Source organism: Toxotes jaculatrix, chromosome 3 (genome assembly GCF_017976425.1).
Source record: "Toxotes jaculatrix isolate fToxJac2 chromosome 3, fToxJac2.pri, whole genome shotgun sequence".
Classification (NCBI taxonomy): domain Eukaryota; kingdom Metazoa; phylum Chordata; class Actinopteri; family Toxotidae; genus Toxotes; species Toxotes jaculatrix.
The window spans coordinates 4,845,009-4,858,387 of NC_054396.1; the positions used below are offsets into that span (position 1 = coordinate 4,845,009).

A 13,379-nucleotide genomic window follows, 5' to 3' on the forward strand; every position below is an offset into this window, starting at 1 on the left:
GCCTCCTTCCCAACACACTCCTGTACAGATATCCTTCAGAAAACCGCGGCCCTGACTTACCAGTATTTTATTTACATGACAAATTTTCCTAGATGACATCTTTTATGTGTTGATCTAGAAGTTTTTTCACAAATGTGGTGGCACTATAAAGTCCAGTCAAGCTTGATCTGACTGTGAAAATAAGATTATTACCATCTTTGGATGCTATTTTCAGATCACTAAAGACAAACATCTTTTCTAAAAGTGCATATCAAACCACTGAAAACATCCCATAGAGAGAGATGCTCACTGAATCATTTGTACACAAAAATAGCACAAGGAAATATCTGTATTGTCAATATCTAGAACACATAGTGACACAGGGACAGTTAAACACAACAGGGTATATTCAGTGGCACTGTGCTGCACAAAAAAATCAAACATCCAGTAGAAATTTTGCGACATCAAACTCAGAGTTCAGGAGCACATCAGAGAACTGAAGGCTTGTCACGGTTTAAAGGCACAAATCTACTTTAAATAAAGACGATAAAATCTAACATTCCTCCAGACAGTGCAGCATCTGATTTATGCTGATATACGTTTACACTCAGTTATATATTATTATTGTCTCAATACAGTTGTTTGCCATCTAACATTTAAATTTAGCTGACAATAGGTGGACAAATGTGTCAACAGTTAACAATACAGTGGTTCTACAGCGATTCCCACTTGTTTCCATTTTAGATGCATGTTGTTTCTACAGAGCCAAGCTTGGTGGTGAAACAGGATACGACTGCTGACCAAAGTGAGCTGGTAAATATGGAAACCGAAATAAGCCTACACCATCCTCAGCTTATCTGTCTGTGTTGAGCCAGGTTGTTTCCACTTGTCTTTTTTGCAGCCCGTCGTTTACAGTGTAATATCTGTGCCTCAATCCTGAGTGTGAACGGATATTTTGAGCATGCAAAATAATTTTTTGCAATCAAGTTATGCTTTGCGGATTGATTATTACCACCAAAGAATAATTTAATTTGTGCAAACAAAAGTCTGACCTGTGCTCTGGAAATGTATTATGTGTAATTATCATCTATACAAGGGCACAGTATTAACCTGTCACTGACTTTTACTCACATGTTCTCTAATTCCCTGCTCTGTGTGCTCACAAACCCTTAGACACTGTCACTGTGTCTGTTTTGATCTCTCAGCACCTCTGCTCAGATTTGCCTTGTTCGGTCTGACACAGTGTTACAGCCACAATTTAAGTAAATGGAAAAAAACTGGAGTAGGTTGTTTCTGATTGGCTGTTCTGTCTCTGAGTGCTAGTAGGATTATCGGTTGCTAGGGGAGTAGGGAAGCACTGGAGAAATGGCAGCATCACCACACCCACACAAGAGTGGCTTATACGGTTTGGGTGACATAGTTTTAAATAAGTTAGTCTACCTAGCTATCTAAGAAGCTACTGTAGCTGACAGATACTTGTAGTTGTCAGATAGCAATTATCCAGCTAACTTAGTTAACTACTGCTTACCTGGTAACTATCTGTCAGCTTCTAGTAGTATTGTAGGATGTAAAACCCTGTTTCTTACAGTTATTTCCTTCCTGTAGTTATGAGGCAGAGAGATTCATGAACTTCAGAGTTATGTGCAAATTGGGGGGAATTAAATAGCAAATGGGTGAGAAGTTATGACTGTGCACTTGGATAATGGCGAACACGCATATACATTTATTGAGCAGATAATAGATTTCTGTTTGCTCAAATTACATCATTCTCTGAAATAGAATTTATGGGCTCAGAAAAAAACATTTTTCTGGGCTCAAAATGTCCCACAGTGCAATCTTAGGCCCCAAGTAAAATGCTATACTTGCCTCCTATATTCTTTTTCGTCACCTTCCTTCTTGGAGAAAGCCCAGTAGGCTTTGTGGTGTGTTTCAGCTACTTGCATATAAAGTAACAGTACATTCAGGGTGTACAGGAACTCATGTCTGTGTCAATCTCCAGTCCCAGTTGAACTGACCATGAGAATCAGTCTGAAGCTCAGAGCCAAGAATCCAGTCCCCAGCAGGTCACCCAGAGCTGTGAGGTAGGGGATGGAGAAATTGTCTGGATCCAGACCCCTTTGCCACAGCCAGCGCACCATCAGCCTGGTCACATAAAGCAAAATCACCACCTGGATAATGACAGTAGTTGGATCCAAAGTTTCAAATAAGAACATCTTGGAGTGGAGGAAATCAATTAGTTTATCAAAGGTCAGTTTTTAATTATGTAATTAAGTTTGTTTTCTGGCAGTGTGAGTGACAAAACTTTTATCTGGTTATTTGACCTGAAGCAGAGCTGCAGACAGGTAGCAGATGATGAAGGTTGGTGTCATGGGAATATGGCCTCCCTGCAGGAGGTGGATGGTGTACAGGAAGAGGAGGTGACCCGGGACTACTAGGATGACCAGGACTCTGGCTGATTTAGAGTTCACATCTGGGTAAACACAGAACGAGTATTTACCAGATGTGTGTACTACTGTGTTCAGTGTTAACTTCTAAAAACATATTTCTGAGCTTTTCTTATGCTTTTACTCTCAAAATAACCGATCCTCTAGGTGAGGATCCTGTTGTTTATGGGACTCTCTAGGTGAGGATCCCATGAACAATGGAAACTATGGCAGAGATGATTGATGCATCTGTCTTCAACCAGTAGCATCATAAAATTCACTACATTCTTCCTTTATTTCTGGTACAAACGAGGTTTGTTCTAAAGGAATAGTTTTACAGCTTGGGAAATACACTATTTGCTTCCTTAAAAGAGAGTCACTCCAGGTCTGTATGTTGCCCATAAAGTTGGAATAAATTATGTCTTACCTCTTCTCATGAAATGAATGTAACAGTGTGATTTATCCTTGATAGACAACGTGTATATCTTCTCAAATTTTAATTGATCAGGCTCTTCCAATGTGATTACTGAGGTGTATAAATAGGAATAAAAAGAGGAATGTGTCTGAAAACAAAGTTATTCCAACTTTATGGGCAACAGTGTTGCTGGAAACTCATATCAATCCTTTCATTTAACTCTTGACAATAAAGTGAATAAGCGCATTTCCCAAAATGTCAGACTATTCCTTTAAGGTCTTTTCTCCAAAGAAGAAACATGTTGGAAGTGACTTTGCCATTTTTTTAGTCCTTGACCTGCTATTGCTAGTGACCAAATTTAGATGGAGCTTTGGCAGCTTCATCTAAATTTTGTCTATATGACCTGCATGCTCTTGCATTATGCCATTAGCAATGAAAACACTGTTAACAGTAAATGCAACCAAACCAAAACAGTGAGCTAAAACAGACTCAAAAGTGCAGTATAGTTTTTTCTACAGCAACTATATTGCAACCATAAGTAATAAAGTTGTTAAATGCTGCTAGATTACTTAGGTAATTTTCATATCAATGACATCACAACATCACTATTTACATAAAGGGTTTTAAAAAATGAAAATCAAGCTAAATTTAACTTACTAGCTTTATCATTAGCTTGAATATCTTTCAAACTACCATCTCCTCAACATAAATAAATACCTAACTTATTTCAAAATCTTTCTGTGAAGGTTGTTTTATAGGCTGTGGAACTTAAGAGTCATGAATAGAGAAGATCCAAACACTGGAATAAGTCGAATTAAACTAGTTTAAACTTTTGACACAGAGCTGCAGTTTTGCACAGAACCAAATCAAATCATGTAATTTTTTCTGACCTGAGGAGCAGAAGGTGGCACAGAGTCCAGGACAGTTTACATTCATTTTCAGTGGAAGAGTTCCAGGAACACTCCAGTAGTGGAGGTAGGTGGACATCCTGCTGGCTTGGATGGCCACCAGATTTCCCCCTACACCTGCATGGACATAGAGAAGCACTGATGTAAATATTACCATTTAATCGGACTGGGAATAAGACGATAAAATAAAGAACTGCTTGTAAAGATTCAGCTGAAAACAGCTGTGTGGTGCAGTTTTCTGCTTCTCATCAGTTTTAATACTGATATAATTCTCAAAGTACGATCGCACTGGATGAACTGCATCACCATCATCAGCTGCCGTTGTTCTCTTTTCCTCTGACATACAAGAGGCTGAGCAGTCGCTGTAGAATGTAAGAGTAAACAAACATGGAAAAATGATTCACCATCCAAACTGTAATTTTGCTTGAAATCTATTCAGCAGTTATTCCTGACTCACATGGTCCCACGGGGACTCATTTCTCTGAATGTCTGGAAAAGGCAGTCTGGATGTTGTGTCACATTCATCGCAGCGTGCCCCTCTCCCCTCAGGCTGATTTCTTCAGGAGCAGAACAAAACCTCATGGCTTGCAGAGCTTTATAGCACATGGATCATTTAGACAAAACAGGAGGAGTGTTTTTGGTCAACAGGGCAGGAGGGGAGAGAGCTGAATTGGAATGCAAATGCACTTCCTGTACTGGGATGGCAATACATGCAGGAGCCTTTGGTCGCACTGAGGCTGGCAGAGATTCTGCGGAAACGGGAGCCAGTGAATGCATAGTTGGCATTCAGATCAGGCTTGTGGTTTATGTAAAGACCATTGTTATTGCTCTCTACTTAGTATGCCGCTTTGTGGGCAACAAACTTCAGTCAGTGAAGATCTGGCCCTCTGTGCCTCTCTGAGGTTCCTTTGACAGGGAGGAGGCTGCTCAACTCCAGCAGCAGCTTAATACCTCATGACTGATTAACGCTTCATATCTGAAGCCATTTAAAAGTCGAGCTCAGCCTCTAGCACTGTCACTACTTCACTGTCAGGGTGTGGAGACACCAGGATTTATAAATAATGGGATTAACTGCTGGGCGTCCGCATGCTTCAGCAATTTCCACATGACATCAGTTGGAATGAGGCTTTTTTATTGATAATAATGAAAGTAACTATGAAGCTTAATTATCATTCTTCAAAGATTAGGACTGTTGAAACACCATAACCCCAAATCCCAGCTCTGGTTACTCCTTCAGGAAAACATGTCAGTGTTCATTTCTTTGCTTAGAGCATGTGGAAGAAAGGCTGCTACTGGTTTCAGATTCAATTAAAGATATAATTCCCAGAATAACATCTATTTTAGTCAAAAGTAATCAATGTTCTTATCCTAACTTCATCTCTTGAGCCCTCTAAAATGAAGGATTATGCCTGATAAAGTGTTAAGCTAAGTACTGAGCCACATGAAGTCCTGCAAAAATGCAGAAGTAGTATTTAGGTGCTTTGCTTAAGTAAAAGTACTAACACCATAATGTAAAAATACTTGGTTACAAGTGAAATTCCTACATAAATAAAAGTATATGACTGTAATAAAAATATATACTTAAAGTAACTTGACTTTAATCAATAATAATGCATCATATTTTACAAAACTATCATGATTAGTATGTAAAATCTTAAAGGTCCTGCTCACCCATGGTTCACCCACACAAGTGTTTTCACTTGTGTTGTCTAATCAGTGTTATGCTTTATTGACATCTCCCTCGCCCTTCTGCTGAGTTTGTTGTTACCTAGTTACCATTCTTATTAGCCTCTCATTTCCCATATTAAATTGGTCCTTGATCCTCACTTGACCGGGAAATTGTTCCAGTCCTCCATCCGGAAGGACGTTTCAAAGCTTTTATTTCTGCACTGAGGAGCGAGGATCGAAGAGCGAGGAGGGCTCTCTGAGGAGCCATGAACGAGGACACATGAGACCTTCCTGTTCAGCTGAACAACGTGATGTTTAACTACTCCTCTGTGCTGATGGCATCAGACGCAGATGTCACTTGAGATGGTGGTTCAGAGGAAAGCACGTCTAATTTCTCTAAACATATTTCCTCTTTTCCTCTCTCCTCTTTTTCCTTTAGCATCTCTCTTTGCATTTTCAGTAGGAGGGATTAAGATGCAAGGAAAAGAAGCAGGTGGACGAAAAATGGATCCAATTAAAGGAAATGAGATGCACCCACAGAGTTTGGTTATCCTCCGACCTTACACCTGAGTAGATGTCTAATCAGCCAGGTCAGTTGAAAACACTTTAAATTAACTTTAATTTGTAATGTAATCATGGCTGTCAGTACTGAGATAGGTTATCCTCTAGTGCCACCAGCATGTTGATGTGTTCACTTGTGTTGTGAAATATCTGCATATCTTAACATTTACTAGATGGGCTGGCACAAAACATTTAATAAAACACATGATAACACTCTATAATGTGGTGTCATGAAAATAATAACCATAAAGATTTTAATCTCATAAAGAACGGAGTACCTTACTGCTGCATGGAGTTCATTTTCTACTCACCATTGATGACTGGAGTGAACACTGCCATGCCTTCAAAGTTTGGATTACTCACTGTCCTGTCCAGAATCAGACCACCAACACTGTGAGGGGGACAACGTTTAGTGGATCGGTCTCAGTGGGACACCTGTGTAACATGATGTAGCAGCTTGATTCCCGCACTTGTCGGCTCACCTGCTGATGGACATGGCCAAAATGACTGGTTGCCAGCCTGACTTTAGGACCTCTCTGACTGGAGGAGAGCGACAGGCAATAATGACCCACGCTGGGATGAGGAGCAGCAGGAAGCCACACACCACAGGAGGCAGGTACCACATGTCTGCAGGACGACATAGCATTTTTTTTTTTCAGAACAAACAGTGGATGAGAAATATAAGATTCTCACAATGACAAACATGATTGAAGACAGCAGGAAGACTGTAAAGATGTCTCAGAAATTTACTGCTGCTGTCTGATGACTTTAGCCTGAATCGAATGTGGACTTTGCTGCCCTCTTCTGGATGAAAGACTGATATTGAATTGTGTGCATTTTGATTATCCTCTTAAACTCTTTCAAAGACCCTTTTGTATCATCAACCTCACTGACCAACAAACCTCACTGTCCCTACATGTCAAAGGGGAAGACAAATAGCCTACTGAAAGTCACTTATCGATTTAAGGTGCTTTCCCGATGTGATGTGTGACCCCTGACCTCTGTAACAGAAGAAGAGGCTGCTGACCCCAGCGAGCAACGACAGAGTGATGAGATCTCCGAGGCTGGCGGCGATGGGCGTTGCCACGTTATCTGGGTTGATGCCCACTTTCCTGGAGCCGATGATCACTGCCACCATCACCAGACCTGACAAAACACAACATTGAAGACTTGACATGGAACAACACTTAAACTCTACTGCCCTCCAAGTTGTATTCTGTGTTTGTGCCTTTGTCTGACCAAGAGACAGAGCAGCAATGAAAGCAGTGGTGACGCTGCTGGCACACAGGATAGAAGCCTGGACAACATCCACTCCCCCCCTGGTCAGACCCCCAAGACCCACTGCTGCAACCGCTGACAGGAAACCCACAACTGTGGCCTGGACCTGGGGATGGAGAACAACACATAGCATCAGTGAAGTGTTCTGAATGGGAGGACGATCATGACAGCAAAGCTCGTTAAAACTGAATTGTCTCGAAGCCAGAAGAGTAAAGTGATGCAGTGTGTTATTAATAGGACGAATGAGTGTCACCTGAATGAGAGCCAGATTACAGAACACCATCCTCCACTGCTGCTGAGCCTCATCCATCTGCCCTGTGTTGGCCTGTGGACACAGACATTTTGACATTTCACATGGCATCAGGAAGGGTTCATTTTTTACAGTTGTTACAGTGGAAATTAAATGTTCACTAGTTGTCAACATACTTAGATGTTTTAGAAGCTTAGTCTAATTGCCCCGATAAATGCTCTTTTCTACAGCATGCATAGATTTTTTTTTTTTTTTTAAAGAAGAAATAAGTTTTGTTTCCATCTCTTTCTGAGTGCATGTGTGTTTCCACTCACTGCTGTTGACAGTCTGGATGCCAACGTCATCTCCAGATTCCCCTTCAGCCCCACCAGTGCTGGCACCAAGATAAATACCTCTGAGATCTCCTTGAACACCTCCCAGTGCTGAAAAACACCACAGTGATCTTTTAGTGCACATTCTGTTCCCAACGGCCCTGTCAAACACAGCCCACTGTTCAAACACATCTCAGTGAAACACACAGCAAGAAATACTGTTTTAACTGGACATTCAGACCAGTGCTACAGTTTACTTTCTTTTCTTTTAAAACATTTTAACACTGCAAACATTCATTGTTGAAACAAACCGGCCTTCAGTAAACGAAGCCATCTTAAAGGTCTTGAAAACCTGTTTTCTCAGTCATCTTCTTTCTCTGATTGATGTGGTTGCATATGAACACTTGATTTTCTAGATTTTTAAAACAGTTTTGGTCCTTTCGCGTGACATATTTCCATCTGTCCAGCTTCGACTGTGCGTTGCTCAGCAGTTTGAAGTGGACGGGACTCCACTTCAAACTGTGAAATAGTGGTATTATAGTGGCATTTCCCTACAGAAATGTGAATTTATCAACATTTGAATCAAAATGTAATGACAGTTGTGTGTGTGGTTTGTTTATGTTTCCAACACTCTGTCAATCATATCTGAGCGAATGGCAGTTACAGTTGCTGATGGCATCTAATGTAACCTCAAACTGTCAGAGGGTTAGCAGACTGTGGGCAGCAGGCTGGAGGCTAGATGGAAGGGAATCAAGGGTGTTGAGAAAGTCCTGAAGCCAGTCAGGCTCCTGGTAGGTGATCGGAGGAAGGCAGGTCTGGGGAGCAGTGAAGAAAGGTTAGAGACAAGTGGACAAGGGCCTTGGGAAGATAGGTGACCAAAACCTGATGGTCACTCTGGCTGAGCTTCAGAGATCCTGTGTGGAGACGGGAAAATCTTCCAGATGGACAACCATCACTGCAGCACCCCACCAATCTAGGCTTTGTCTCCTCAGTGAAAGACACATGAAAGCTGGTTGGAGTTTGCAAAAAAAAACATCTGAAGGACTCTCAGACTTTGAGAAACAAGATTCTGTGGTCTGATGAAACCAAGATTGAACAGTTCAGCGTCAATTCTAAGTATCATGTCTGGAGGGAAACCAGGCGCTGCTCATCACCTGCCCAGTACCATCCCAACAGTGAAGCAGTGGGGACAGAGAGACTGGTCAGGGTCAGGGGAAAGCTGAACAGAGCAAAGTATAGACGGTTCTTTACTGAAAACCTGGTCCAGAGTTCCCAGGACCTCAGATTCGGTGAATGAAGGTTCACCTTCCAATAGAATAATGACCCTAAACATGCAGCTAAGACAACACAGGAGTGGCTTATGGACAACTCTATGAATGTCCTTGAGTGGCCCAGCCAGAGCCCTGACTTGAACCCAACTGAAAATGTCTGTCCACAGCCGGTACCCATCCAACCTGACAGAGCGTGACAGGATCTGCAGAGAAGACTGATAAAAAAATCCCCAAATCCCCTCAAAGACTCAAGGCTGTAACTGCTGCCAAAGGTGCTTCAGCTAAGTACTGAGTAAACCTGTACATGGGGTTTCAATCTCTCCTTTTTAATAAATTTGCAAATATTTCTAAAATTCTGTTTTCACTTTGTAGTTATGGGATAGTGGGTGTAGATTGATAAGGGAAAATTTTATTTAAACAATTTTAGCATAAGGCTGCAACATAAAACAAGTAAGGAGTAAAATAAGTTGAGTTTGAATCCTCTGTACAACAGTAAGAGCCTATTATTATATTTAAACATGCTCCAAACAGATATTCATACCTCTCATAACCTCTGACATGCAGCAGAGAATTTAGTTATTCTGAACTGTTTGACCTGTGAGTGTCAATGGATTCGATAAGCACTTGTAGTTCCTCGAGTGAAACCTGATCTGTTGGCTCTTTACGCTTCAGCTAGCAGCTTGCCGACCTGCTGCATAATTCATACTGCCACTCATGTCATGCTGCGAGTGAGATATTTACAAGAGGTTCAACAAGGAGAGGAGCTAATAGGCAGCTCTGCTCTGTCTCAGTTTGTGATACTGCTGTCTGCCTCCTCCTGTCCTCCTGTTTGTTCTGTCCTTTGTGTGTAAATGTTCAGTATCAGTTAAAAAACAAACTGAACTGAGCCAAAGGCTGCCAGAGGAATTGCCTGCATGTCTTTTAAATGCAGTCAGTGTCTATTTTGCCAAGGACCCATCATTTGATAGAAACTCTCTTTTAGCAAAAATCATTTTGTGATTTTTTTTAAGCTTTTGTATTCAGGACAGAAATGATTTCATTTCTCCAGAGTTTTTTTGTTTGCAACTAGATCATCCATAGATGACAGATTAATTACATGAACCATTACATAAACTTTGTTTTCATTCCTTTGTCTGACTCCCTCTGCCTTCCAGCATCTCACCTGTCTAGTATCCAGTGTTGATACTTGAACAACAAGACTCTCTCAATGAAATCTCACACACACAAACACTCTGGTGCTCTTTTTCCATACTTGCACTACGTCCATGAGAATCCCAGCTGCCACCATGCCCAGGCCGGACACCAGGTACGGCAGCAGGACCTGGGCTGCGATGATCCACGAGCTCTCTGGCAGGAAGCCGTGGGCTGAGCGGGTCAGTTTGCATGTGAAGCCCCTCAGCTTCTTCCCCTGGAAACGTAGCTCCAGAGCCAGATGGGTCACCACCATGGCTGATCCCCTTTAACCCATCCCTGCCTGGAAAGCCCTGCTTGTGATGTGCTGGTGGGGAGGGACGACTCTACTGTGTCACAAAACCTGCTCCTGAGCTTTGTGTAGAATCAGTCAGGTTGATTTGAGAAGGATGTAATGATCCATTTCGACAATGACCAGGCTGAGAAGAATATTTCCTTTTTTGGTGAGTGTGTTCCCAACTTCTCTCTCTCCAGGCTCTTTCGAAAGTCACAGGTGATGCCTCTTTGCTGAAAACAGTTGTCCTTAAAGTCGTTCTGCAAAAAAACTGCAACAAAAAAGGACTCGACAAGCTTGTTTTGCCCTTCACCTGTCACTCCTGCACCGACAGGGCAGCAACACAAAGTACTTTTGCAAATGGTGGACTAGGTGGAGGAAGCTGCTTTCATCCACTTGAATGGATCAGACACACACACATGCGGGTCCACTTGACAGGGGGTCTGGTAGGCCTCTTCTGACACTCTGCTACTGACAGACTTCCACACACACAGATACATGCACTCACTACAGCCACACACACACACGCACACTTCCTCCTCTCATGCCTCACTCTTCAGCAGACGGGCCGCTGAGGCTGAGCGCTGGAAGCTCGGTCTCTCGCGTGGCCAGAAGAAGGTCAAGGTCCTGTGGGACAGGGACATCCAAAAGGCCAGCAGCTTCTTCTCAGCCCTCCTGTGCTGCCGCTCCTTCTCCTCCTTCTCCCTCCATACTTCCCTGTCTTTCTCCTCACTGCTCTGCTGATGCCCTGTGTGAGCTTGACCACTCTGGAGCCCCCTTCTCATTTTGATATGGGAACACCGGGATGTCCGTCCAGGCTGCGAGTTGTGTGAAGGGACACTGATGGACAGTGGGATGCCGGAGGCTTGACTGAAGAGGCACGGAGACTGTGGTATCGCTGCCGGGGCTTCCCTCTGATTCCAGACGGATAGATGAATCGTGACGGCGGAGGGAGGGACAAGACGGACTCTGTGTGTGTTGTGTGTGTGTGAGAAGGGATGATGCTGCAAACGTCTGAGTATGAGCAAGGTGACCAGATTGTATCAGGACTCTTCTCTCTTCGGTCTTCCTCCTTCCTCCTGGTTTCTTTTTAGATCAGTTCAGAGGATACTGCAGTTGTCCTCTCCCCCTCTTTGATAGCTCCTCCTTTCCCTGTTCCTCGATGTCCTCACTATGAGTGGGTGACGCACACTGAGCAGCAGCAGGTGCTGTACCTGTCACCAACACGTGGTGCTGCTGCTGCTGTAAAGGACACAGTTTATCCTGCTTGACTGAGGGAAAGACAGACCAGCCACTAACTGTCATTCCCTGGACTTCTTCAGCATGTCAGAGTTAATTATATCACTCACTTACCTGTTTTTGTCTTTCTGTTTTTCTTTTGTCATTTGCTATTTTACGCTGCATAAATGTTAGCCTGGCACAGTATATAGCCTAGAGCCCCTACATCACACCTAACCTGCTGCTCTTTGGCCTCTCTTTGCTCCTTTGTTCATACAAAATGCAAATACATGGGAGCAACATAAGCTTATACATGATACTTCAACCATGTCCTTTCTCACACGCACACACACGCACGCACAGTGACACACACGCACAGTGACTCAGCTGAAAAGTGTCCTTGAGACGTGGCTTTGAATTGGTGCTCTGCTCTCTGCAGCTCCCCCTTCTGTCTGACTGCTGGCTGTAATTTGGGTTATGAGGCAACAGCAGCTAAAGAGGGAGCTGCAGCTGAAAGTTTACGGTGCTTGCCAGCATAAATCAAGAGGCCAAATGTCTCACTGACATAACAAGAGTTTACCTTCCTCTTCACGAAGGTCACCTTCTGTCATGTGTTGGGAAACTGACAGGAAAAAAAAAAACAAAAAACAGAAAGAAAGACAAAGTGAAAGAAGATGGCATGTCTCAAAGTTAGAGGGCAGAATCTGAACTCTGGCCACACTGTCTGACCACAGTCCGACAGCTTGCAGTGCATCAAACAGTACACACAAGCGAGGCAGCCACAGCAGCTTTTTCTGATTCCTGAACCTGTGGTTAGTTTTCACATAATGCTTGTATTGGCCTCTGTTCAAATATGGTAGTGGCTACAGCTTCTGTCAACACGTTTCAATGTCAGTGATGATTCACTGCTGCTCTGTTGTCTGATTTTGATTCAAGTCCCTTGCCTTCTGTTCAAATTTGTACCTAATGTTTCATCAGATTTAAAGGAGCCAAAAAAATTCAATGCTGAACAAATAAATAAGCAATTATAAAGCCAATTAGTCATGTGAATAAACTGTCAAATATATTAATGAAGCAATAAATTGTAAAATAATTTAACTCATTATTTAAACTCAATCCAACTTTTATTTCAAAGTTCCCTTTCTCAAAAGTCTAATATCATTCTAAGCTGACTGAAAGGCTGAGTAGCGACGACATATCCAGCTCTCTTAACATGTCCATGCTTAAAAGCTAAAGAGGATTAATGTCAGTTAATCCTCTTTAGCTCCGCTTTGTTGATTTGCTCTGCTGATTTACAGCAGCTGCCTCTTGTTGGTTGATTCAGTGTAACTTTGCAGCATTGTTGCTGCTCTAACACACCCAATTTGGGTGAAAAGTGAAATCGTGACACATAATATCATTATGAACTAAAAACGTAAAAGGGTATTTTGAAATAAGAATATCTATAAAGAAATAAAAATGATATCCAGCAAATCTCATACTACATACTGTAGCTTTTTAGCTGAATATTCTTATATTCATGCTGTGCCTAAATTCATAACTATACATTCTGCCAGTGTGTCTCCTTATTTTTATATTTGCCACATGGCCTCATTTCCCAGTTCATACATAGTTGCATACTACACTTAAATC

The 13,379-nt window shown here is 42.3% G+C and overlaps 1 protein-coding gene across 2 annotated transcripts; it reads right to left on the minus strand.

Moving 5' to 3' along the window:
* Positions 1–47: 47 nt before the first annotated feature.
* LOC121179443 (solute carrier family 41 member 3-like) lies at positions 48–10,708 on the minus strand. Of its 2 annotated transcripts, none has more exons than XM_041034310.1 (10): positions 10,317–10,708; positions 7,797–7,904; positions 7,486–7,557; positions 7,194–7,338; positions 6,954–7,100; positions 6,437–6,581; positions 6,266–6,345; positions 3,708–3,842; positions 2,301–2,449; positions 48–2,121 (listed from the first exon to the last, which is right to left on the minus strand). In XM_041034310.1, exons 1-10 carry the CDS (start codon positions 10,509–10,511, stop codon positions 2,044–2,046), a joined length of 1,254 nt encoding a protein of 417 aa, XP_040890244.1. In that variant the 5' UTR covers positions 10,512–10,708; the 3' UTR covers positions 48–2,043. The 2 variants fall into 2 exon arrangements, with proteins under 2 accessions (XP_040890244.1, XP_040890243.1); XM_041034309.1 differs by having other exon boundaries at positions 48–2,147.
* Between the last annotated feature and the right edge of the window lie 2,671 nt (positions 10,709–13,379).

Bases quoted from the DNA above. Each gene is read 5' to 3' on its own strand.
- LOC121179443 (XM_041034309.1), bottom strand. From the start codon at position 10,511: ATGGTGGTGACCCATCTGGCTCTGGAGCTACGTTTCCAGGGGAAGAAG. The intron at 7,339-7,485 runs GTGACACTCATT...CTCCATCCCCAG, and splicing joins GTAATCTGGCTCTCATTCAG to GTCCAGGCCACAGTTGTGGG. The intron at 6,582-6,953 runs GTCAGGGGTCAC...GTCGTCCTGCAG, and splicing joins CCTCTTCTTCTGTTACAGAG to ACATGTGGTACCTGCCTCCT.